The sequence below is a fragment of the Passer domesticus genome, chromosome 3 (genome assembly GCF_036417665.1).
Source record: "Passer domesticus isolate bPasDom1 chromosome 3, bPasDom1.hap1, whole genome shotgun sequence".
NCBI classification, from domain to species: domain Eukaryota; kingdom Metazoa; phylum Chordata; class Aves; order Passeriformes; family Passeridae; genus Passer; species Passer domesticus.
Window position 1 is genome coordinate 41,123,817 of NC_087476.1, and position 27,773 is coordinate 41,151,589.

The following is a 27,773-nucleotide window of genomic DNA, read 5'->3' on the forward strand; positions in this document are numbered from 1 at the left end:
AGTAAGATTTCTGAAACAGTTAAATACAGAGATCGTATGCTCTTTTTATTGGCATACAGTCACTACCCATAGAAGTGCATTTGTGTCAAAAAAATAATTTTCATATTTACAGGAAGTGACAGAATTCCAGTTGTTGGCAGAGTATATAAAGCTTTTCATACACAATCTTTTTTATTATTAGACAGAGTATATAAAATCTGAACTGAAAATCAAATTCAATGCATCCTGGAAACTGTATTCCTCAACAGCTTTTCTTAAGCTTATTTCCTTCTTAGTTTCTTCCTGTCTCTCACAAGACTTCCTCCTAGGACATCTGAACAGTTATGCTACCCACTTTCCAAAAATTCCTCACTCTTACCCAGAGTCAAGAGTGTAGTGAGATTGGATCAATACATCATTATTTATATTCCTACCAATGCAAGTAAAAATTGTGTGTTGTAAATTATGCCTTATTTTGCTAATAAATATGACTGCTTACTCTAAGTGAAAGATATAATTGAGGGGGGGTGTTATAAATTATAACTGATTATTTATCTGTAACAGTGTTTTGATAAACATGCATGTATTCACTAGCAATTAGCCTGCTTATTAAACACATAGTTAAAATGTATTTCTTTGCCCTGAAGCAGTTTATTTCTGCATCTTATTTATGAAAAAAATTACAGTGGCAAAAAGCTGCATAGCTGAATTCTGATTTAGTTAAATGGATTTATCTGTTCATGAAGACATGCTTTCCAAGTTGCCTGTACTAGTACCATTTTTTATTAGAAGATGGAGCCAATCAAAGAGAACTTACTTCAATGTTAAACCTTTTACCTTTTTCACAACTGCTGTCTTACCAGACCTTTTAGGCACAGATCTCTCCCTGAATTTATGTTCTTTTGTAACAGTCACTGGCCTAGAGTTGGGTATTGTTGGTTTTGTTTTTTAACTTATATCATTTCACACCCTTGTTTCTAACAGCAATAGTCAATTTCCTTAAGTAGGTAATCAGTGACCTCTTTCACTTTATGGCAATATTAAAATCAAAAATTTAGTGGCATTGCTAATACATCAATGTATCAGCTTTACATGAATCATAATTCTTGTGACACTAAGAACCAGCTTTAATATTCACTACGCATTTAATGCATGTGCCACAATGTAAAGTTAACCTATTGTCAGTTTTCCAATGTGTACTGAATAACGTTTATAAACATGCTCCATAAAAACACTGAAAATTCTGAGATGTGTGTAATATCCCTGAACATCCAAAGATCTCTCTGAAAACTGGGTGAGGAATATAGTTCCAGAGCTTAATACTGCCACATGAGATCAGTTAATCGCACATATTCCTAATGGGGTTCAGTCTGTTTAAGTATACCTTGTATTACAGTGACCCATATTTTACACAAACAGCATATAGTACCAGCTAGACCAAAAAAAAAGGGTTATTAAAAAATCTATTACACATATCTAAAGAAAAATAAGATGTCTTTTCTCTATTCTTCCATACCCCCAATAAAGTAATCTTATCATGTCCATGGATTACAAGTGTTTCACGTTAAATCTTTTTCAAGTACTTTAAAAATCTGTTATACCAAAAAAGCTGCCTTTTTCTTTTTTTAAGTACTTTCTACCATTTACCACAAAATTCAGGTGCAAGAATTTTAAACAAAAAAAATGAACTAAAGAGCTTTATTGACATCACAGTACATTCAATAGTAATTTTAAGAACATTACAGCTGAAAGAGAATGGCCTGTTTTATAGTCTTAATAAGCACTACCGTTCTTGAAAAAATGTAATACAAAGAAATCCTATTATTCTGAGCAGCATTTGGAAAAAATACACCTATTTACAAATAAAAAAAAGGATTCTGGTTTCACCTACATAGCCACAATGTGCCTCTATAATGAGACAAGCCTTTTATAACTCATGGAATTTTTAAACATCATAGCACTGGTGCCATAAATTCCTCAGCGTTTACGACGAAGAGGAGTTGTTGATCTGAAAAATAAAGGAAAAGGGGGAAAAAGTTAATTGGAAAAAATAAAATACCCCCAAACCCACACACAGTTTAGGCTTAGTAATTAATAGCTTTAAAAGATTTTCCAAAGTTACTTTTGCCTAAGACAAAAAGTTTAATAAATACCATACTTTATTAAAAAGGTTCATATGCCGTACACATGAAGACGAATATAAAAAAAACTTTTTAAAAGTCAGACAAAATACTTAAAAAGTATACTACCTTGATCGTGACTTAGACTTGTGTTTGCGGCTTGCCTTCTTACCAGACCTTTGAGATTTCTCCATGGAGCATGACCGAATATGCTTCGATTTCTTAGCCTTCTTTTCTTTACTGCTTCCTGGTGATTCAGAACTACTCCTTGCACTAGATTCAGAGCCTGATCGTTTTTTGCTATCTTTGGTAGTAATTTTTTTGCTTTCTTGTCTGGAATCCTGTCTTATTATTTTCACACATATTGAATCACTGCGAGAGAAAGTTCTTTCGCTGTCTCTTTTTCTCTTTAATCTACTGTCATCATGATTGCCAGCCTTACTTTCTTTTTCCTCTTTTTTGGGCTTATCTTTTCTTTTTTCCTGATCTCTCTCCCTTTCTCTGTTCTTTTTTTTGTCTTTATCTACACCTCCACCCTGCTCCTTCTTCCTTTCTTGATCTTTACCCTCACTTTTATGTTTGTGCCTATTTCCAGTAGGGCTTCTACGCTGGTCTTCAGCTTTACGTCTGTCCCTGCTCCTGCTGCGGCTCGCGCGGTTGGCTCGCCGGTCTCTTGAGCGGCTGCCGCTTCTACGTCTATCCCAGCTCCTCTCTCTCGAAGGACTCCGATTTCTCCGCCTCTCCCCCCTTTCAGCACTGTGGTTTCTACTAGATCTTCTCCTTTCCCTTATTTTCTCCCTGCTCCTACTCCTCTCTCTCCTGTTTCTGTGGGAGTAACTCCTGCTTCTACTGCGCCTAACTTTATGTGATGGCGTCCTACTGCGACTGTGTCTCTTCTTCCTTTTGGGAGAGGAAGAACGTGAAGTGCTGCGACTACTACCTGAGCTAGTGCTATACGATGAACTGGATACTGTGCTGCTACTGCTGCTGCTCCTGCTATTGCTGCTGCTGCTACCACTGCTAGAGCTTCTTGACCCACTCCTTCCTGTCCTCTCTTTACCCTCTTTCTTGAGTTCTACATCAGGTGCGATTGCATTTGGAGATCTCTTCTTTTCATTAACCATATCTGCTTCAATTTCTTTTGCCTCCTGTGATGCTAAGTTACTATTCTGTTCTTTGTTGATAAATTCATTCATCTCTTTTGAAACTTTTTCATTTTGTAGCTTTTCTTCTGAAAAAAGAAGTACATGGAAAACAAAATTAAATTAATTTCGAGCAATAGTCAGTAATTTCCACACCACTGCATTGAAAAAAACAAGTTTCCAAGCACCTGTCATAATACTTATAATTAAAACACTGCTACTATACCAACTACTTAACAAACCACTCTCTTTTCTTATAATTCTAGAAAAGTTGTCCTCTTGGTTTCGAAGTAGAGCCCAGTCATTTTAGAAGTACTGACGTTATTCCCAGTTTTAATGGTTTAAGATGAAGTTCTCCAACAAATATCCTGGAACACCAGAACTCTCAAATTGATGTACACAAAAGACTTTTTCCTTTTGCAACCTTTCTCCTTCCTGCAAGACTCCTCATCAGCACAGCAGGAAGTACTGATGCTTCCTGCCTCTCTTTGAGCCTCATTAATCTGGGTTTGAGGATTACTGTCTGGTCTGAAGAAGCTGTATTTCTCAATAGTGAGACCCTGAGTGTTTCTCAGAGGTTTCCAAAATAAAAGTTATTTTTATTCAATCTAGGATTCTTTGCATCACTGCCAACTTTATCTCTCCATTTTAAAATGAAACCAGAAAAAATAACTGACATACATTTTTTGCCTAAAAATGGCCTTTTGATATGGGCCATCATTTCCTGAATTAAGTTAGGGAATAAAACTGCATCCAGAAACCCAGAGTGGTCCAAATGGCAGCTAATCGTCAGATTTAACCCAGAAAACAATTCCAGCTGGTCCCCAAGTTATTAGGCAATACAGGCACAAGCCAGTGTATATTAGAAGATGCTGTATTGTCCATTAGAAATCTTCTGCCTTTCCAAAACACTGCTACAAATGAGACTCTGCACTAGCATTCTTCAGTATTTTGGATGTATAGAATCAGCTGCTTTACAGCCTTGTTTTGTATTTCTGCAAACAGTCCCATGCAGATGTCTCCACACTGACATCTGGCTTCCCGCACTAGGAAGACAGAGGCCACCACTCAGACACTCTCCATATGGCTACACTTTTATGCATACATCTTCCAACACTCAAAGAGAGACTGGACCATTAAGAAAACCAAAAGTTTAGCCAGTCCAGCCTTTCATTAAGGGTTCCATATGTCTTTCTTTTCAATCTTTTATTTAAAAAGTTAAAGGAGGAAACCATCAATTTGAAGTTTATCATAATAGCACTTTCTCCTCCAACCTGTGAACTTGGTTCATGACTTAACATTGCATCCATCTTAGACAGCTCTTCAGCACTGGGAGGTGACTGTGCTACCATTTTGGCCTACATTATTTGTAAAAAAGGACAAACCTTGTACAGAGAAGCAGAAGTAAATCACAGGGTTTTGGTTTTCTTTAATTTGAATTTTAAAAACTTCATTTATAAATTTAGTTTCATACCTTTTTTGCTTAAAACGTGTTTCTTTGCCATCAATTTACATACACTAAGTAGTAAACTCCGTATACAGTGGTACAGTAAGAAGACATCATATGATTTACCTTCTAGCTGTTTTTCTAGTAGTAGTTGCTGTTCTCTCTCTTTTCTCCAAAACGCTTCCTGTTTTTGCCTTATTCTGTGTCGTAATTCCTCATCATCAGTATCAGATGATTCAGAGCCTCTGTCACTCCTCTCATCTTCACTGTCTCCTGATCCATAACCACCCAGTCCACCTGCGTGCATAAAGTCCAGTCTATCACGAGGAAAGATTAAGCTTTGTTCTTAATACTTCTGTGAGGCAAAGAGGAGAGTAACATTGCCCTTCCTTCACTTCCTCGTCTCTGAAGAAGTCACTTTATTCTGGTAAGTGCCAGTGCTGTTTGCCAGTGTGTTCAAGGCCCCTGTATCTGCATTGATGGTCACTGTCTGCTTCTACTCCTTCTGGAACAGCTTGTTTATTTTCAGCAAGCAAGCAACCACTGTGACCATGGTACTTTTTTCCACTGTATGGAAAGGCAAAAAAGCTCCCTGTGGAGACTGTAACATGCCTGTCTCTGTATCAGCAATGGGACAGAAAATGCCTGGGATCTTTCCCAGAAGACATCTCTGAAATGACTTCAGCGGCCTCCGTAGTCCAAGGCTACAGAAATTCTGAATGCCATATCAATTTTTTCCATATGATTAAGAAAACACTGCACTTTGACAGGTATGGAGATGGAATAGAAACAGACTTTCTTCTCCCCTAGAGATATTTAACTACTAGACTGGTAAGGATAAAGTCAGTTTAAACATCTGACACGGATTTCTTTCAGTCTGAGGTCCTTAGGATCTTTACTGAGATAGTTTTGAAACATGAATACTTGTGATGATAACATTCAATCTAATTCATCAATATTCCATGTAATGAACACATAACTGCTCACTGACACTGCTGTAATGCATTTTAGATGATAAAAGTCATGTTGGGAGAAATCTCTTGCAGTTGTGTCTCAAGCTGGAATTTCAATCTCTCTTTCCTGTGTTGTTTCTGGCAGTATATGATATGAGAGCCTTTGTGTTTATGTAGCTTTTCAATAAAATAATTACAAAGATTATAATATTTTTATGTATAAGACTTTCACATTACTCTTCTACCAACTTTCCCCTCTGGTCCATATGGATCAAAACAGAAGAAAAGTATGAAATAGTATTCCTTTCTTTGAAGGCTGCAGTGTGCTTCTGAAACTACAATACTTTGACAAGTAAAATTATCTAAAATTTTTATGTATTTTCAAAATCAGGGCAAGATTCTCATACACTAAATCACACTGCCTAGTCCTTTACTCCAGCAACTATCCCACTTATATATCAGTAGGACCACCTGTGGAACAAACAAAGGTGCTGATAATGATAAAGTTATCAGAAAGTGACCCATATTCCCAGGCAATTAAAATCTAATTTCAAAATGCAATTTCTAGAAATGCAAGGCAAAAGTGAAACTCCCCCTTTAAGCCCTCTCAAAAATAAGGAACATACTTACCGAGTCCAGTGAGGGAAGCCAGTGCACTGGACTGTGCCAGCTGTTTTGCAGGAGCTTTGTATCACATCAACAACAGGAACAACATGTTAACACAAATAGCCACGATTTCATAGTCATGAGTCTATGGTATTGTTAAATCTACTACTATTGCTGTTCTTTGGAGGGAGAGAAGAAACATTAAAAACGCATCATCCATTTAAAACCACTTCTAGATTTTCTGACCATGAAGATTTAGAATTTAACTGCAAATTAACAGCGAGCAGAAAAAACCCAAATGTATACTCATAAATCACTTTCCAAGTTACAGCATCTGCACATAGTTTTCAATTTCAGTAGTTACATAGTTAGATTAACTCTTTTATATTAAAATAATCTGTTCTGTAGTACAATACATGTTAATAGCGAAAGCAAATTATTTACTAATTAAAGACTCAAAGTTCATCTCTTGTCACTTCTGAACAGCTTTGAGATAAAGATGATCGTAGTAAGGAACAGCTACAACTCAAGAGCCATTGACACACAGGTACCATTTTAACTGAAATGAATTGTATGAAAAGAATGGAATAACTCAAGTAATTCACAATACACTGCACAGGACGACAGTACATGATTACTGGATTTGAACTCTACCAAGTTGGATGCATTATACTGGAATTGTTCTTAAGGGAGAACTATGGAGGTTAAATGTTCTAACGACATGCAAATACAGAATTTTCGCAGAAGAAACTAAAAAGAAAAACCCTTCCAAACCCAGCATACCTTTAGTTGCTTTACGGTGAACATCTTTGGCCACATAATAGATTTCTTCATTTGTGACATCTAAGAGAATCTCTGTCAGCAGCATTTTTGTCAGCATCATCTGAAGAAAATTGCATACACAATTAAAGGCCAAAACATCTTGAATAAATGCTGCATCCAAATTATATCCATACAGCTTCACTTCTTTTGATGACTATGAAAGTCATCTCCTGTACATTTTATTTAATAACTTCTTTGAAAAGACATGGCTAAAAACCAAAAAGACTGAAGCTGTTTAAATGTGACCTGATTTCATAACTCTAAAGTTTCTACTTTGATTGTGAACTGTGTCTGCATGTATTGCACACAACTATCCAGGGCACTAATCTTAATGTCTAAGATGATTATAACAATGAATATGTAAATCAGAAATGTACTTAGACTGATTCCAATTATTCTTTCAAAAAATAAAGAGCACTTTTCTGACTGGTATGCTGCCTGTAAAGATCGATCATAAGGTGTTACTTATGCAGCATTTTATTATTACATATTTTCTACAAAAATTGAAAAAAAATTGAGGTGGTAGCTAGTTCTCTAAGTTGTTTATGTCTGGCCACATGCTCTACAAAAATATATTAATCAAACTTAGTAGAATTCAGGGCCTTAATTAACAAGAATTCACAAGTATGAAGGTTATGCAGACACAGTGACACTGTTGGTGATCTAGGATTTAGGGTTGTAGCACTTCCTTGCAATAATACATTTGTTAAATTCCCTTTCACAGGAACTGAGGCTGAAGCACAGATTTGAGATGGGTGCATTTAATCACTAAAAGTTTTCAGAAATTTGGTAAGTGAAGCAAACCCATAGAATTAGTAAAGATCAATTCAAAGATTATAGTCACTACATTCTTTCACTATTGTGCTAAATATGAGTTACATAACTGATAACCTTGTTTCTATGAAAAAGACAGCATTATGAACAGACATGCAAATATAATCCTGCTTTACTGCAGAATGCATACTATACCTCTGTTGACAGCATCAGAGATAGAAAAAGTGATTTACTTTGATATGAGCAACTAAACAGAAATACTTAGTGAGAACTGCATTATTAATACCATTTGATACTCCTTTTCTTCTTCTGTCATTTCTGGTTCACTTTGCTCCTCTTGAGGAGCTGGGGATGGACTCCTGCTGACTTTCCCAACACTTACAGCTTCTGTGTTTTCAGCATCTTCATCTTCCTCATCACTGTCCTGCAAGAACAGCATCATACACTTCAGGAAAAACCTAAATAGCAAGCTCCTTAGTTTCTATTTTTAATAGTAAGCTTCATTTACTTTGTACTGAAATCTGTATTACAATAAAACCATTTATTTTCTCCCTTCCTAAAAAATATGCAGGTACACATACCCACACAAGCTAAGAAAATACTTAGTTGTCAGTTCCCTGCCAGATATGTACTTTGGACTACAAAAAGATAACTGCTAAAATGAAGGCAATGCAAGGTTTCCTAAATTGGCTCAGTTTAGCAAATGCAAGTATCTGAATACTTTCAGCTGCTGATTTGGAATTCTGACTTTCAAAAGCTCTGTACGTTCCAAAAGGGAAAACAACCCAAAAACAACAAGTCCAATTTCATCCCTGTTTCCTTGCAATTACAGATCAAATTATATACTTCTACCTCTTAGCCACTAAAACCTTTAAAACATCAAGTAATTATCAACAGAGCAGCAGCTCAACCTTACTCTAAACAACAAAAGCAATGAGGTAACCACGAACACAGAATCTCTCATTTGAAGAGACTAAAAAGTTGACACCTTTCAGGAAATACCAACCTGAGCAAAAAACAAGCCCTTATACTTACAAATTTACTTCTCTGAGGTAACCGTGGGCCATCCCCTTCTTCAGCCTCCTCACTTTCCTTTTTCTCTTTTTTAGACATCTGTGAACGTTGCTGCTCCATTCTCTCTTTTTCCAATTTTTTCTGTTTTTCTCTTTCCATCTTTTCCAGGCCCTCACGAATCCAGGCAGGCAGAGTTCTACGCTTCACAGCATCTACATAAGCAAGGTTTACAGTTTTGCAAGATGAAAAAACCTTCTCCCCACAAAAAGGAACAAAAATGTCCCCCAAAACAAAGTAAGCCCCCTATCCCCATCAAAACACGTCCCACATCTGATGGTGGGGAAAAACATTTATAATTGCTTTTTCTTTCTCTGTTCTTTTACTTGCTATTAAAAAGAAAAAGGTCTTCAAATTTTGCAATTCTTTATAAAATACAGCTTTTAATTTTTTTCATTAAGGAGTGGTTAACATGTACCAATCTGGGGAGGCTCCTGCTTCACAGGCATCGCGATAGGTGAACGCTGTCGATCTCTGAATGAGGGCCTTTCCCTTCGATTCTGAGTAGGTGCAGGAGGTGCTGGAGGACCTGGTGGCCCTGGCGGTCCTGGCTGCCAATAAGGTGGGTGAAATCCACCTTGAGGTGGACCAAAAGCAGCCCCATGCTGAAAGAGTAATGCAGTTTATTTTTCTTCACATGGTAACACTAAATGCAGCATGTGAGCAAGTCGGTCTACAAAAATCCATGCAAGTAGGAATCCATGATTTCTATGCTACTGAGATCTCTCAATCTCTTTCACTGCGGTCCCCAAGAAGCAAGTTTCTTTTAAATATTTAATGACTAAACTTAGACTTAAGCAGGGATACTTAACAAACTTGAAAGGGCTTCAACCAATCTCCTTTCATATTGTGCTAAGCATTAAGCTCTATAATCACCATCTATCTCCATCAGTTCCATGCCAGCTTAGCATCAGAGCATGCAGATAAATAAACAGTGTACAAAACTCAGATTTAAGAGTCTAGCTATGTTAGCAGTCTTTTAACTACAAAATAAGAACAAAAATTTAAAGTTCAGCATTTTATTACATAAGAATTTTGCACTGTGCAATTTCCAGTAATCCTTCACAGATCTTATTATTATCGCTGCTTAAAATACTAAATGCATAATATGCAATTTTAGTACAGATCCTGGGTTCTGGGCAATCTGTATACAACCCAAAAGTCACAAATCTTGAGGCATATATGAAAGTTTTATATTTTAATATTTACTGCCCAGAAATGCCAAATGAAACTATTTTAGAAGAGGTTATTCAGGGAAAAGGGTACAGTATCAAATATTCCACTGAGTATTTAAGTGACTACCACTAAGGCACTCTACACTGCAATTTCAGGTTAAGCATCTCTTTCATTCAATGCAAAACACGATTTCTGTAGTATTCAGGGAAGCTAATTTTAAGACCTTATCCCATGACAATAAACAAAAATTATACTAAACTCATGTATTGGAAAATTATTAGTTCCCTATTTAACAATACTGTTGAGCAAGAGAATTGTGAGAGGAAAAATAATCTAGAAGATTAAAAAAATAGCCTAGAAGATAACAAAAAAAAATTCTGCCCATCTTTCCATGTATTTGTTTATGAACAGGAGGTAGGTTTTTAGACAGCTAGTTTGTCATTTATATCAGCAGTTCTGAAAGAAAAATGCTGAAAATAGAGGGAAGATACAAAACTTCTTCGTGTTAAGTATCTGTCCAATGCACCCTGCTATTATTAGCAACAAAACCACCTACATGTTTATTATACTATACAACTTATATGCCAGAATGAAGAAAAAAGTGGATATGGATTATTTTTTTTAGAAATACCATTGTTTATTCAAAGAATCACAGTAGATAGATATGGAAAAGATCAATGGATCATCCAGTCTATCTCCCTGCAAATACAGGACTGTTTCCTGTGGTACATTATCTAGCATATTTAAGCATATCTGTCTGAATGTTTTTTTCCTTGTCCTCATTTTTTTTTTTTAAACAGAAAGCTACATAGTGTTAATTTATATACTGGAACACAGTGATGCATTTTAATATTGCAGACAACAGCAGTTTCTCATTAATACTGTCGAAAAATAAAACCCTTTGGCCTCTGAACAGAACTGAGAACTTTAAAGTATCTTCTGTCAAGTGTTTGGTTAAAATGTATCTTAGCAGATAACAGATTCTGTAGATGTTTGTAGAACTGAAGAATGAAAGTCGCCGCTAGATGATATTAGAGGAACACATCCATGGAAGGGACTCTGCGCGCCTACAATATTAAAGCAACAAATATGTTTCACCTGATAGTCAAACTGGTTCACTGGCCCCATTGCAAAGTTATCGGGAGGTCCCCCAAAGTTGTGATTGTTCTGGTTAAACATATGCCTGTTGTCAGGAGTAAATTCCCCACTGTCCTGACTGTTGCTGTCTTCTGACGGAGGAACAATTTCCATTTGACCTGGGGGGGTTGGAGTCATCCACTGCTGATCTGGAGGTGGGTGAGGGGGTTGGTGAGGCATTCCCCATTCTGTTTAGGATTCAGAATACAATTTGATACCAAGTTAGTATAATTCATATGAGTCACCAATCACTCAGTGTTCTTGTATTTATCATAAGGTTCCTCAAAGCATCACAGATGATAAAGCAAGGAAGAATCATCAATCTGCAGACTGCATTATACTGTCTCAATAATTTCTTCAACTAAATGAAGGAAATACAAACAGCTATAGCTGAACTGACAAATGCAATAGGGGGACAGAATTGGACAGGCACAGACATCCTGTAAATTGGTTTTTATACATTTCTAGTAATAATGAGTTCACCACAAGACTTACAAGTTGCCTAAACTGTTCAAAATCTGCTCCTCTCCTACTTCTCTACATCAATTTTGAAAGCAAGGAGCTATTTTACTATTTTGCATAATAGACTTGAAATACCTACTGTGGAAAGAAAATGATGTTGTAAGCAGCACAACCACTGAAACCTGTCCTCCAAATCTTCAGTCCTGATAATGGATGATTTCTTGGACTGCCCAATATCTAGCACAGGTCCTAGAATAAGCTACAGCCATAAGCCCTCAAACATAGGTTTCAATTGGCTAACAGAGTGAAAAAGGTCTAAGGAATGAATTAATAGCTCGTGTGGCCATAATTTTTGACTGACTCCTTAAAGAGACAAAAATTATGTGCACTATACAGATACTTATAGACCATGACAGAGCTGCCTTATAACTCTCACCAGTAACAGATTAGTATCTAGCCTCTCAGGTTAATTCCTACCTTCTATCCAGTCATTTAGTACATTTTTCTAATTTTGACTGTCCTTCCCATCTGCATCATAATTGGATCTATTACTGTAGCAACTAAAAAGTGTTATTACAGCTTTTCTGTTTCTGTGAAAATTTCTACTTACTGTACAGAAATACAGCTAAAATACACTCTGCCACATAGAAAAGTTAAAAATTCTTACATGTGCCTACAATAACTTGTAGCCTAGTGCAAGTAGGTGAAACCTGATGGCTGCCTCCCTTTTATTACACACATGTAAGAGCTACCAATAACATATTAAGCCTACTTATATTAAATGTTGCTTTTCAATAAATTTGGATAATGACAGTGAAAACTGGGACAGTTATTCTTTCAACCATTAACAGAATCAAGCATGAAGTGCAGTTTTCCCCAAAACAACTGAGGACATGCACATAGGCTTACTGTGTTGCTCATACACTTCAAATTGCATTATAGTATACTGTTATAACCCAGCTTTCAGAAAACAATTTCAGAAAAATTCTTAGCAGAAAATAACCCATTTCTATCCCATTCTTATTACCAGTAGTATCTAGTGAAGTTTTATAAAGAAAATTAATTTTTGGGAAAAAATAAAGTTTGGAGGAAGTAAAAAATACAGAAAAAATTGATACTAACATAAGCATCCAAACAACTTTAACTTAAAATGACTGAAAAATGCTGACAATCAGATACCTGAGTTTAAAAGGGTAAATCCCAAGTACATGAAACACAGTAAAACCATATTTTTTCATAGAGAATTTCACTGATCTTCCTTTTTAAAGATTTTAAGACATTTAAAGCCAGCATCAGTTATACTGTGAACTCATTCTACATGTCAAGATCATGCCAAAGCAGGTGTTACACTACAGGAGAGGCAACTGTAGCTCTCTAAGTAGGAGCTGTGATTAGTAAGTCAACTGGTAGTTTTGCATTTTGAAGCCTGAGGGACAGGGCATGTTCACACGAATAAAGGTCTGACAAGAATAAAATGAAGAAACATGAAAAAAAGGAATTAACAGGAAGGGAAACAAACCTGGCTGCCACATTCTGTTGAAGTTGGGATCCCCCTGAAAATTATTATGGTTGTTTGGACCAGACTCTATTCCTGAAATATCCTGTCCATTTGGCATCATTCCTTGTTGTTCCACTACATTCTGTTGCCCTGAGGCTTCTCGCTGAGCAATCCATGCTTGAGCTAATGCAGCCCAGTCAATCTGGCCTAAAATAAACAGAGGAAGTTAAAAAGGTTAGAACTCACACGTCTGAAGTTTAACACTGTTTCTCAATTACATGTCTTATTGCTCAAGATAAATGGGCAACGTTTACCTTCAGCAAGCACTGTGAGCACTATTTAAACTCATTCACAATGTACAGTAAAAGAAACAAAGCAAATGTCAGTGTACAGACTTGCTGAAGTACAGTTTCTCTGTGTATGTTCAAAATGTCACAAGGCAGATTATTTTACATTCACATTAGCATTGAATGGGTGGTAGTAATGCACCTTTTTCAAATGTGAGCTAATTTTGACATCAGAAATTAATAGACATATCCTTATAATACAAATTCCTGAAGATTTGAGAAAAAGATATATAGTTGGAAAATTATTCTTCAGCGTACCCTCTTCATATAACCCTTGCCAGATATCATGTTACAGTTCTCTCTCCCTTTTTTTTTTCTTTACTGCCATTCCTATCAGTAAATAAATAAATTGCACTCTCAGATAAGAACACTAATATGGCTTCTGCTTATTATCAAATTAGGAAAACTCTCCAGTGAATTTAACAGAAATTAAAGTGACAGTAAAACCTGTGTGCCTGATCACTTTGCCTTACTATGAAATACACACCTGCACTTTCATCCATTTCTCTATTTCTCTTGATATTTTGAATTGTTGCCACCTCATTCTCAATTTAAGGTATATTATGTTCTACTCTTTAAAGCACTTGGTGGTTTTGGTGAGGAAAAAAAATTCCAACAAGAGATCATGATTATGAATGTTGTAACCTAAATCAAAAACCATATAGGTCTTCCAGTGAGGTTTTGGGGTTTTTTTTGTATATATACCAAAACTTTTGAGGTTTTCTTCTGTATATGTAATCTGCATTAATACTTCTGCCACACAGGTACTGAATAAAAAAGCAGATTCTCTAAGAAAAGGATTTAGCTTAGCTAAAGAACTGACAGGGATACATATCTGGTAACAGAGGTCTAAATGTTGATCTGTATGACTGGTAAAATGTTGGTAAATTGTGTAGGATAACTCAGGTTTCTTGTTTGTATTTGCATATTATATATTAACGATGTGAAAACATTTGAACCTTTGCATGTTTTCTACGCTTTCTAGTTCAGAAAAGCATCATAAATGTATTATCTCGAGAGCAGCTACAAAGGCAACTATGAGTCATACTCTGTTACAAAGATTCAAAAATTTAAATGACAACACATTAAAAGAATGAATCCACAAAGCTTTCTATATACTTACTTGGGTCTTGCTGGTGCTGAAATGACTGCATCCACTGCTGTTGGTTCAAAGGCCATTGCTGCCAAGGTTGTCCACCTTGATCCCACATCTTTTAAGTCTTTATATAGTCTATATTTCAACTAAAAATAATAGTTGTATGTTTAAATAGATGCCCATGAAATATCACATAACTGAAACTTACATAACTGCAGATATAGTTAAGCCTTGCAAAGCAAGCTGAAGCAATGCTGGCTTAATATTTTAAGCTGGAGGAAATGGTTCATCCTTTGGAGTAATATCTGAAATATTACTGTAAGATTTCAGGAGTCTAGTATGCTTTCTCTGTATTTGCACAAAGAAATTAACTACCAAATGATGTTCAAGGAGATACATGACAAGTTTGTACGACAAGATCTCAACTGGCAATAAATGCAATTTAAAGCAAGTCAAAAATACAAAAGGCATGATTGGTATCTTTGCCTGCTTCTTGGGGAAAAGATGTGTATTTCTTCAAACAAGTGTCATGCAAGGCTGTTAAGCAAGACAAAAGTCACCAAATGGTAAAACACATTGTTAATGATTGCACAGGAGAACTGCACAGGTACAAGACAGTGCCCACATGCATGTTATGCATTGTACAGACTCATTTTAACTTCTAAATATAGACCTTCAAATCTGAGAAAGAAAGATAAATGTGACCACGCAATTACCACATTGTCCCTTAAAATCATGAGAAGCAATTTTTGCTGTGCCGTGTACACCCTCACTGAGCAGGCAGCAGCAGCCCTGGCTGCAGCTGGCAGGCAGCAGAGCCCCACAGCCTGCTTACAGTGCATCTCCAAGGCCAGCTCTGTGGGAGTTTGATGAGGCACAGCAGTCCAGGCAGGAGTGCCTGCAATGGCACACCAGTTCCTTCCATCATTTGTACCTCCAGCACACACCTAACCTGCCACACATGGGAGACCAGAGAGCAGCCACCTGCACTGCTCCAAACAGCTTCTCCAAAGACAAAGACTAGGCACAGTTCTGGGAACACTTCACTCCAGAAGCTGTTCCCAAAAACCAGTATGGTAGGAATGCTTGTGTGACCGCCCTCTGCCCTACCCAATCTGTTAAGAATTTCTCAACAGGCCTTCCAATCAATGCATATATCCTCATGGAATTTAATATACAATCCCCGAGTTCACACTGTTAAAACATCAAGCATGTAGGTTGTTTCAAACACTCCAGACTTAAAAGAAAGAGAAAAATTCATTCTCTGAGGTCACAGGAGCAGCACACAGGACCCAGTCGTGGCTCACAGCCAAGCGCAATACAGAAAAGATGAATAGAGCCTCTCTGCTTCAGAGCAAACCAGCTCAAAGCAGCCAGTGCCACTTGGGTGGCCAGCCAGGAGCAAAGCCCAGTGGCTCTGAGGGAGTGGGACACACTCACCCCACAGACAGAGCCCACTCTCAGCACACGGACAAAGCCACTGGAGTGGAACCTGCTCGCAAAGGCATCTTGTGCTCACCCGCTCACACAAGGGACTGCATGGCTGCACAGGCAGAGAGCATCACTCTACAAAAGTGCACCACACAAAAGAGCTGCACTCAACATCAGGGGCACTGGGCCATGAAGAGATGAACACAAACTTGTATTTTGCATACTTCTGTCAAATGAAATCCTTTACATGAAAAACTGTAGATCGCCTTTGTTTTGAAAGCACTTACTGTCAACACTGTACAAAAATTACACCTGTGGCTCTGAAACATACAGTTGCATTTTGGAGGGCTTTAAACAAGACCAGATCAACTTTGGCAACAAGGAGAGTAATGGGCAAAACCTATCTAATACTTTATTATTTTCACCATCTTTTCTTGCCAAACTAAGTATGAAGGCTTTTTCCCATTTCATGAACACTTTTATGCTATTCAAACCTTTAATAAGTGAAGACACAGCCCTTTCTCTTGTCTCTTTCTTTTTACATTTTTACCTGTACCTAGGAAAGTAACTTTTTTATACCAGCTGAGTGTATGGTGGCTACTACTAATGCACTTAATGCAACATTTTAGCTGACCCCTTAAACTAGCTCTCCAGGTATTGATAGACACATATTTCATATACTACATATCATGAAGTAACTGCAAATACTATTTTCACCCTAAAGCAAAAGGTAAGTAAATGTTTCTTCCTTCCCTCAGTTCATCTTTCCATCCAAAATAAAGATTCCTTCAAATGTCAAAATAAATTTATTTACTTATTAAAAGTTATAAGATTGGGGTTTCAGACTACCACTGCAGTGCACAGCCTCATGGTGCTGCTCCCTTTGTTTCCAGCTGTTAAATCCCACTAGCAGGAATCAACATGGATTTCACTAATTCTGGTAGCATTTCTTTACCTCAATATACAGTATGTTGCAAGAAGTTTGTGGAATTACACTAAAACTCAGCAGAAGATTTAGGGGTTTTTTTACTAATAAGACCGCTCTGCATATAACTGAATGCACTAAAATTTACACAGTTAAATACCAATTTCTCTTATCAAAGTGTAAAAATATTAAGACCACTTCTACAAATGCAACTAAATTGGAACCTCCTACACACAGCTTTTACATGGTAGGATTAGAGGAGATTTATTTTTACTGGACTTGTTCTCTCTCTGTCCTAAAATCTTTTTATTACAGATTTTTTTTAAACACGTTCCAGCTAACACAATTTTCTATCTGTTTCTCAGTTGAAATGGACACAGTATTCTGGCTATTTTCCTTCTTTACTCTCAGGCCTTGATGCTCACTATGGACAAACTGAAGCACTTGTTTAGATCATTAATAAGGTCTAAGACCACAAATGCCTCCACATCTCAGTAAAACCTGCCCTCAAGACAGTAACTGCCTTATTATTTTACAAGTTATTCAAATAAATCTTGTGGGAAAGATATATTACCTTGCAGCCCTGTACCAAGTGGCATCTGAAATGGTGACCAAGGGATAAAGCAGACAGGCAGTGACCTCAGACAGCAGCAGCACTCATTCACCTCCTGGCTGCCCCATCAGCAAGTTATTATGCCCTAGGACACCGAGGCCAAGCCCACACTGCTACAGGAAGGGGTGCTGAAGGACCCCACTGTCCCCCCACTAGAGAACAGCACTGACCCAGGGCACCTCGCACTCTCTGGGTGCTTCCAAGCACGTCCCAGGTGTGTGCATGGACCTGGACCCCACAAGCAGTTACCACATGTCCAGTCTGGTTTGGAAGGTCACAGGCTTTCCCTCAGTGCCAGCTGGCTGCAGGGCCAGAATAAAAAGCACAGCTGGGTTTTAGTTGTTAGCACAGATAGCAGCTGATCCACTGCTCTGCAACATAATATGGCCCAGTCTTCAACTTGCCCTAGAGAGATTATTTCACCTTACTACTTCTATTCTGGGGAGAGAAATCAGGTGGGGAAGTGCAAAGCAATAGGTCAAGTCATGGAGCTGGGTTCTATTTTGATGCACAACATTATGACAAGACAGCAACAACAGCGTAAAACCCTGAAGAACTTCAACATTTGATAAATTCAATTTATGCCGCTCAGAACAAACCAATTTAAAATCACTGCTATTTGAAACAGGTAATTTTAGTTTGTGAACTGTATTTGAAAGCTTTTAATTCTGTATTGCATTTGTACTTCTACATTTTCCTGAACCAATGTTGATTTGCATAGGTTGGTAACTATAAAATATACTGGCTTTCAAGTACAGATTTATTATCAAATTCAGTGTAAAAGCATTCTTTACTAATCAGAAATATGTACTACACAAACACTTAAGCAATGACATCACTTTTTTTATGCCACCATACATGCAGAAGCCCTTTTCCAAATATGATGTGAAAACTGTCCAAAACTATTTTTTTGTTTATTTCAACACATCTTCCTTATTGAGCAATCCTTGCTTTACAGAAACAGGAATTGGATATGGAAGGAATAAAATTCACACCTTAAAATATTTATAGAAGTAATCTTAACATATACAGGCAAAAAGAGAAGGTGATGTGTTCAAAATTTTTAATATTGAAGACTAAACATGTGGCTCAGTGCCATTAAACAGAAGAGGTCAGTTCTAGCACCTCTCTCTTTATGGTGACCTGGAACAGCAGGACATCATCATTTTCTGGGAAACAAACTACCCTGCTTTTTAGTTCTCCACTATTTTCCTGCATTTTCTCCAAGTTTTCACCAACTGGTACAAAGTAAACATGAAAAAGTTGGATATAGGTGTTTTTTATCTAGTACAGGAAGGCTGCAGGCATTTAAAGATGGTTCATTGTCTTCAAAAACTGTTTTGGTAAGCACTGCACTGTCTAATAATTCCATCTGCTTTTAAGTTTCAGAGGCAAACCCCAACCTGGTTTTAGCTCTTCATTTGCAGCGGTTATGTTCTAAAAGGTAACTAAAACAAGCACTTGTGCTATTTGATGTTACTCTTTTTTTACATAAAGAACGTGAAAAGTTACATAATGTAACTTTGTATTCTGCTTGTGAAACTTTACTGAGCATGAAAGGACTTTCCAACAGAATCTCAGGATTGTCCTGTCAGACATCACTGACAGTTTCCTTCCTAGTGATATTTTAAAGGTGTCAAAAATAAAAACAGATCAAGTCATACAGTAATGAACAAACCAGATGTGAGTTACCAAAACAACACTTTTGAACCTGAGTCCATAAACAGAAAAGGCCACAAACTACTTCACAAAGGACTCACAAAACACAGCGGAGAAAATGTAGCCTGTTCTCAGTAATTTTAAAATTACTGCAAGGGAATTCACCTCCTATACCAAGGCAGAGAAAGAGGAAACAAATCCAAAATCAAGAAAAATGCCTCTCACCCACTAAACCACTAAATTAAAGGCTTGAAACAACTGGAACCTCTTGTACCTAATGCATATGACAAGAAACAACCTGAGACACAAGTAGTAATTTCAATAATGGAGAAAAGAGACACAAAGTCCTCTCCCACTAACTAAAATCTGCACTGACAAAATTAACTTAGGATGCTGCCACAAAAATAATGTGTTTACACAAGCTTTTTATTTCTCACAAGTTCCCAAATGAGCACCACCGGAAAGGTTTCACCTAATACAATGGACAGCTCTACCTCCCACCAGTGACCTAAGACCAAATACACAGCAAAGCATCCAAATGACAGTGAAACAAACTTTATTTTCTACTGAAGTTGGAGGGGAGGGAGATGAACACTGGCTAAAATTAAACTCACTTCAAAGGTTAGCAAAACATTTAGTAACAGAGGGGTACCTCAACTGAGCAGTCATTAAGACATACTGGTTCTGATATCACTCATACATACAACAGGTTTGAAAAGCAACAGGTTCAAAAAATGGATCCATTTTGTAGGCACCTATTTGGAAAGGCAAATGCAGACACTATCCCTCCTTTACAATGATGGGTTAAGGTTCTTTTACTTAGCTGTTCTACCCTCCAATTCAATTGGACATAGCCTTTTTTCCTTTCCTTCTCTCTCTAGCATACACACACAAACAAACAAAAGAACATTTATTGGTGCTTCAAGAGCTGTTCCCTGATGTCAGATCACAGAACAGGAACCTGAATCTATTAAAAATCTGTTTACCAATGAAGAAACAGAAGCCAATTCAGGATTCTTTTTGTTTTAGACAGAAGCACAATCACATGAGCAAAGCACCCCATCAACTCACATTTAATTTCAGTTACACGTATTTAACAGATTATGGAAAGTTCACATGATACCTGAAAATCCTGTTGGAGTTCTTAAGAGCAAACATGTTCTGAAATATGTTCTTTCACATGCTGGGGTTTTTTTCTTTTTAAATTACTATTCAAAGGCCGGACCAGAATCTGCTGAAGTTTTATTAAAGCAAATTACTGGTATGAAAATGTGCCATCCTTGACAGGACTGCTGGTGAGGGCTCCCCTGCTGATGACAAAAGCTGAGGCAGCAATACAGACAGGACTTACCTCGATCACCATCAACCTCTGAGAGCCAACAGCACTCAGAAACATTTAAATGTGGTGTCAAACTCTCTGCCACTGTATTTAAACTAACTTTTCTTTGTGTAAAGACAAAGAACATATTTTTAAAGGCAGCTTTCCACTCCCATCCTTGATTGTAACATGCATCTAAATTACAAAGTACACCTCAATGTTAACCTGTTCTTTTAGGAAAAAAGGCATCTCCTTCAACCTATTGGTTAGCATAATAAGGTATTTTCCAACATAGCTGTATGATGTGTCCAGACACACCACACACTGAAAGGCACACATTTAGAAGGTACTTACCAGTAAACAGTCTTGAGTGATAATTCACAAGCTCACCTTTAACTCTGGGAGACTCTCCCAAGCACTTCCCACAAAACACAGCTATCTTGAAGCAAATTATGTATTTCCACACCAAGAGGAATGTACCCTGTCAAGGAGAGCATGGTTTCTTGAGAACTCACCAATGGCACAGTGCTTAGTGAAGGCTCTTGATGTCAAAGACGGGGCCATCTTTTAGACAAGGCCACCAACAGAACTTGGGCAGTAACAGGCTCACTCAGGTTCCTTGGACAACCCTACCTAGGCAGTTTCATAATGCAAACTCCTAAAATCCACTACCAGTTCAACAGCACTTGTGCAGAGCTAACTGTGCTCTGACCTCTCAACACTGGAGAGGAGCAGTCTTATGGAGCAAGTCTTGGCAACGTCAAAAGACAAAGCCTGCTTGTCACCCTGGAGATACTATCTTCCTTAAATGTCTTACGACATTGGCTGCAGAAAAACTGAAAAATATCAAGAAACTTCCCCTGGAAAGATAAGCAAGATCTGTCGCTAAACAAAATTTAATACAGCTAATGGATAAACTGAATTGCTTCAGTTCATGCAGCTAGTCCAAGACAAGAAGCACAGAGACCTAGGAAGTTAGCTCAGCTCCAGAAAGCATCAGGAAGATAACTAACCATACCACGCTGTCCTGATGAGTGCATCTTGTACACGCTTCCTTGCTCCTTCTAAGTAACTCCCATCACTCTGACAATCTGCTTCTTCTTAATGTCAATGTTACACACCATCCTAACCATGCAGAACACCTTACAGCTCAACAGATTCTGAATGGCTTGCCCGGAAATCCATCAAAGTGAAATATCTTACAAATGAGGAAAAAAGTAATCTTTGGAATATGAAACCAAGTATTTGTTAAAAGCTAGACTGTCTCAACTCCAAGAAATCAGAAGACTGCCTAGAAGTCAAGCTGTCACTAGGAGAGTGGCAACACCTTCTGCTGTGTCATGAGCTGAAGAGATCAAGGTTAGGAATTCTTACATCAGAATCATTGGACCTGATCTTCAGGGCACACACACCCTGGCTGGTGGTGGTTTATTCAACCCTGTACACAGGCAGACTAAAGATTCTGGAACCTACAGAGCCCACAGCTAGAAATCAAGAGCCTTCTGATGCTGAGGGGAGGCTGCTGCATCACTTTTCTGATCATGCTACTCATCATTCCTGAAGAGCAGGTCAATATATGACACAAGATGGCCTGACGAGTTTTACTTGCAAATTGAGCTCTTTAACACACAGCTGCAGGAGTTTTTCTGGTGACTAAAGGTTTGTCTTGCAGGCATGCCAAACAAGCATGGCATTTAGCAAAGAAATATCCATCATCTAATTAAACAAAGAAGCTGAAAGAGCAGGCCATCATGCATACTTGAAGAATCCCTACACAGCTAGTCTTTGTACCTCAGGGTTTAAAGACAACACACTCTTTTGCACTCCATTTACAGGTCAGGTATCTTGGCAAAAAAACAAAACCAACCAAAAAAAAAAAAAGAGAGAGAAAAAAAAAGAAAAAAGACACACAAACAAACAAAAAAGCCACAAAAAAAAGCTAGAAAGATGTTCTACTCTAAGGTAACCTGACAGTGCAGCCATGACTTTTTGACTATATTTAGGTCTACATAGTTGAAGGGAAAGACCCCAGGAGATAGGAGTCGTGATTTATAACTGCAATTACTGGTTTTGAAACACACTTATTGTACAGTCAGTGTCATTAGCTTGGTAATCTTTTGGTGTGAGTTTAAGACAAGACAAGCAGCAAAGGCACATCAGTCTCTGATGCTCTTTGTAGAACATGGGCTACAGAAGTCATCCACAACACATCTTGAGAAGGATCTCAAAAGCATCACATACTCTGTGGGCAGTTTCTTCAGCTCATATATATATTTAGGCTCTGAAGGTGAACCTAAAGGAAAATGGAGATATTTCAGGAGCAGAGCTCCTTGAAATTAATAGCCTGATTTCTTGATCTTTCATGTGGATGCCTTATTCTACTGTAAGGTTTTTATCTTTCATTCAAGGTAGCTGTTATTGACTCTGTGAAGTTTTAGCACAGTGACTGAAAACTCATGATGAGTTTCCATGATGAATTCTGTGCAACTGCTCAGTTGCAAGCAGGATAAACCTAATCCTACATTCACCACACCAGGATCAAAGCAGTTAGTAGAAAGACAAGAATAAGGCCAATACCTCCAAGAGTTGAAGCTGAACAACTGTTGCTACAGAGCTCTTTCCCCCCTCCCTCTTCTCCCACTATGCTATTGCTTCAACAGGGCCATGGTAGCAAAGACATCACTGATGAGGCTGGAAGGACTAGTGGATAAATATTCCAGGGATACAACACCAACAGTTCACATAGCTCTCCCAAGGAATCAGAATGAGTAGCTCAGCCATGGTATTATCAACATCCAACCAAGCTGGAATCCAAAGTCAATAATGGACACACATGGTACAAACTCCAAAGATGTCTATTTCAAAGTGCTCCCAACTGGAAGGAAATGTAAACAGGGTGCTTCATCCATGACTGTGTCACTGGAATAAAATATACTTTTCTGTAAGAATCTGTACATAAGAGGTGCAGCTGAAAAGAACTGCAAATGAAAAGTAGCTTTGCATTCCCAAAGGAGCCCCCCTACGAAGAAGAAAAATTCAATGCAGCAAGGGTGTCACAAGAACTACCATTAGGTTGTGGTCTTAACATAGGAGACCCAGGTAAGTCAGAACACTTCTGCAGTTAACAAGATGTGGGGACCTGGAAAAGCACTGTAACCTATGCACCCACACAGGAAAGGGCCCTGCAAGTTACTACAGAGTGGCTGCAGACACATTCACTCAGAGTCAGAACAAATGCAGACAAAAACATACCAGCTTCAATTTTACTTGGGAGAATCAGTATTTACTAATATTTACTATTAACATAGCAATATTACACTCAGCTGATGATTAGAAAATCAAGTATTTATGGCATCATTTAAGTCTGCACTAAATCAGAAAAAGTTACAGCAACCGTCTTGCCTACTACTCTGTTTCACTCATGACACCTTCACTTGGCCCAAGACTTCCATACACCACGTAGGGCATCACCCTAAGTTGTTCCCAGTATTTCATGCCCAGATATTATGCATCTTTTCTCCTCCTGAGAGCCAGAAGTATACCTTTGTGCCTGCTGGGATCTGTTAGCATGATGACAAGTCAAAAAACATGTTAAATCTTCCAGCTCACTTATAGTTGTGTATCAGTAAAATTTGCTCCACTGCATTCTTTAACATCAGAAGTGTTCTTTCTCAGACTGAAGAACAGAGGCTTTTCAAATGTGTGACCAAGATCCAAAATACAGAACCAGAAAAAGAGCTGATGAAAACAGCTTGCTCAGTATCCATGAAGTTTTCCAGAACCTGCTTCACACATCAGTACATCTGACTAATATTTACAATGCTAACAAGATGAAGCAGCATGAACAAAGGTCAAATTAAAAAAAAAAACTAAAAGAAAAAAAAAGTACTGTGAAATCATCTTCAGGGAGTCACTCCAGCAGTACAGCTTCCAAGGTCTGTCAATTCAAACTTACATCCACTGTAAGTTCAGTTCAGATCCACTGAGCTGAACACAATTCTTTTTTAAAAGAGCAAAAGGACCAGATATTGGCATCCAGAGACCATTTACTTATTTTTTGTATTTCCAAGACAAAGACAAACACATGATTTGATTATCATAGAGTAGGAAAGCAAAATCACTGCTAGAACATTTACTACCACAGAAACATTATCATAACTTCTTAGGCAGTTTAAGTCAAAACTGTGCTGGGTTTGGGGGGAAAAAAAAGTCTAATCTGATTATTTTTTTCATGTATCATTCCACTGAAAGCCCTGATGCAGGATTTTCAATTAGCCCTGTAACACAGCATTATTTTTTTTCTGAAGTGAATGGTCCATCTGCAACTTCCTCTGCAATGAACATGCTCTGCACAAAAATTAATGGTGCCAATAACAAAATAAACAACTGCTCCTCACTAGTCATGAGCAGATATTAACCTCAATGATACATACAATTAGCACTTAATAAGGGATCAGCTAGTGGTGAAAGTAAGAACACTTTAATAACACCTACCCAAAATATTATATGTCACCAAAAGCATTAGAACCACCATATACCTCAGTCATGAAAAGAAGTGAGACTGGACACTCCTGTTCCCATTGAATCTTTACATAATCCTGCACTTAACTAAAAATCAAACACAATAATAAATTCCACTCTACCACCACAGCTTATAAGGTGAGTTAACCACTAAAAAACTGTGGAACTGTGCTAAATTTGTGGACTCTTAAGCCCTACAACACCTCTGAGCCCAAAGTACAGAAAGCATTTTTATCAGAGCAGGAGTTTGTATGTCATATGGGACAGGGAAGTCTTGTAATGGCATAACAGCACAGATGACACAAGGTTTGCTGCTGCACCAAACAAATTAAGAACCAGGAGCTTGTCTGTCAGCAATCCTAGCAGCTTGTGCCCAGACAAAGCCAAGACTTTCACTTCCCCGCTGTTCCACAGTCAGGGGAGCTGCAGCATCTGTCACCCCTGTAAGAGCCATCCTTAGTGCAGCTGCACTCCAAAAAGAGGTTTCTTACTCCTACCAACAGTACAGGTGTTGGCTGGCCTGCACTGGCATTCGTAACCCTGCCTTTGGAAAATGATGTTAGAATACTGGCTGCTGGTCGACATGCTTTATGCTTTGCACACCACCATTCCCTCTCTTTGGAAGGTGGCTGACTCTGCTTTAAAGCAAAGCCTTTAGGGCACCCCTTGTTTCCTGTATCCCACACTTCCAACAGACTGCCTGAAAACATTTATAGGTGTTAACTATAAGAGAAGAAATTAACAACAACCCAGGTGACTGAATACTCTGCATTATCACTTGTTACAGAAACTTAGGAAATTTCGGCTGGGGTAGCACAGAATTATCCACTGGTTCGGGTTGGAAGGGACCTTTGAAGACCATCTAGTTCAACATCTTGCATGAAATGACATTGCTGAAAGTTCTGTCCAACCTGATCTTGGACATTTCCAATTGCTCAACTTCCCTGGGACACCTGTTCCACAGCTTCTCCATCCTTATCATAAAAAAATTATTCCTTACGTTCAGTCTAAATCTATATTTTGGTTTAATACTGTTGTCCCTCACCCAGAGCCCTGGTAACAAGCCTTTTACCACCTTTTTCATATTCAAAAGTACCTTCATTCCCTTTAGGTACTGAAAGCCCACAATAAGGTCTCCCTGGAGCCTTTTCTATTCCACGCTGAACAATCCCAGCTCTCTTTGCCTGTCTTCACAGAAGACGGGTTGCAGCCCTCGGACCACTTTTGTGTCTCCATCCTTAACTGCAAAGCCTAGCACATCCCATTAAAATTCACTTCAACAACTTTGTGGGATTGTCTAATGAAGTACAGAGAAACTGCAGGGATAAGCGCTGAAAGCAAAACGGCTTTCAAACCCATCATCAGTTTGAGAATCCATTTAAAAACACCCTGCGCTTGCCAAGCTACTGCTCCAGGTTATCTCACAAATGCCGCCGTGTGAATTTCAGTTCTCTGGAGCCCTCCAGTGGAACGAACTCACAGGAGCGGCCCCGAAACCCATGAAACAGCACAAATGCCCACAAATACATTTCATCCGCAGCCGCCGGGCTGCTGACACAGCCGACTCCCAAATCCCCGCGCACATGCTGCTTCCCTAACCAGGTTACCGGCTCAAGCGAGCAGACGCCGTGCCCCGCGGAACCGCAGCCTCCCGGGCAGCGGGCGGCTCCCGGCACGGCGGGGCGCGCTCCCGGCATCCCGGGACCGCCGGGGCGCGCGCTCGGCGCCGGCCTCTCCGGGGCAGCGGCGCGGGGCGGCCCCGGGACATGCGCACTGCGGCGCCGGGCCCGTGCCCACCGGGGCCCCCCGCCGGGGGGCGGCGCGGGACGGGGGGGTCCCGGGGGTCCCCGTCGGCCCCCCCGCGCCCTCGCCGCGCATGCGCGGCGCGCCGCCCCCCCAGGACGGGCAGCGGGGGAGGGCGAGCGGCTCTCGGCTCGTCCCTTCTCGTCCTGGCCGCCGGTTTCCGCTGTCGGCGCCGCCGGTTCCTCACGCCCGGCGGGCAGCTGCTGCCGCCGCCACCGCGGCGCGCGGCGCCCTCCCGGTTCGGCTCGGAGCGAAGGGGAAGACCGGGCCAGCGACACCCGCCGGCCCCCCGGGAGCGCTGGCGAGCGCAGCCCGCCCCGCTACTTACGCGCTCCCCCGCCTCCCGCCGCCGCCGCCGGTGCCGCCGCTCCGCGGCCGCGCTGCCCCCGCTATCACTCCTCGTCTTCACGGACAAGACAATATGGCGCCCGCTGGCGCTCACCCGGAAGTGAAAGGCGTCACGGTGCTGACCCTCGCCTGGCATATACGGGAGCCCGGGGCCGCCATCTTAGCTGAGGGCGGCCGGGCGGCGCTTCCCGTTCCCCTGGCGCCGGCCGGAGCGCCAACGCCCGAGCCGCCATCTTTACTGCGGGCGCGCTCCGGGGCAGCCGCGACGGGACAGGGAGGCGGGGACGCGCCCCGCCGGGAGCCGGGAGAGCCGAGCGGGATTCACCTTCCCGCCTGCGGCGCCGTGAGGCGGCTCCCTGGCGCCGTGGCCCCACGGGTAACTTGTAGTCGGAGTGATCCGTGTGTCCCGTACGGGGTCGGCTCGAAGAAGTTGATGAAGCTGCATGAAGAACTTAACAAAGCTGGCAGCTCCGCCTGTAAGAGGTGTAAGGCTCTGGGCAGTGCCCTGCACTGAAACACACAATA

At 39.6% G+C, this 27,773-nt stretch overlaps 1 protein-coding gene across 3 annotated transcripts; it reads right to left on the bottom strand.

Annotated features, from left to right (window-relative positions):
- Positions 1-24: 24 nt before the first annotated feature.
- On the bottom strand, positions 25-27,377 carry PNISR (PNN interacting serine and arginine rich protein). Of its 3 annotated transcripts, none has more exons than XM_064412783.1 (13): positions 27,229-27,321; positions 20,967-21,057; positions 14,658-14,776; positions 13,209-13,394; positions 11,189-11,415; positions 9,333-9,519; positions 8,879-9,069; positions 8,130-8,267; positions 7,031-7,130; positions 6,272-6,325; positions 4,815-4,985; positions 2,229-3,330; positions 25-1,987 (listed from the first exon to the last, which is right to left on the bottom strand). In XM_064412783.1, exons 3-13 carry the CDS (start codon positions 14,743-14,745, stop codon positions 1,957-1,959), a joined length of 2,475 nt encoding a protein of 824 aa, XP_064268853.1. In that variant the 5' UTR covers positions 14,746-14,776; positions 20,967-21,057; positions 27,229-27,321; the 3' UTR covers positions 25-1,956. The 3 variants fall into 3 exon arrangements, with proteins under 3 accessions (XP_064268853.1, XP_064268852.1, XP_064268851.1); XM_064412782.1 differs by having other exon boundaries at positions 20,931-21,057; XM_064412781.1 differs by lacking the exon at positions 20,967-21,057 and having other exon boundaries at positions 27,229-27,377.
- Between the last annotated feature and the right edge of the window lie 396 nt (positions 27,378-27,773).

Coding starts and splice junctions, on each gene's coding strand:
- PNISR (XM_064412781.1), bottom strand. CDS start 14,745: ATGTGGGATCAAGGTGGACAACCTTGGCAGCAATGGCCTTTGAACCAA. Junction 13,395..14,657: donor TCAGCACCAGCAAGACCCAA/GTAAGTATATAG, acceptor TGTTTATTTTAG/GCCAGATTGACTGGGCTGCA. Junction 6,326..7,030: donor TCACCGTAAAGCAACTAAAG/GTATGCTGGGTT, acceptor TGTGATACAAAG/CTCCTGCAAAACAGCTGGCA.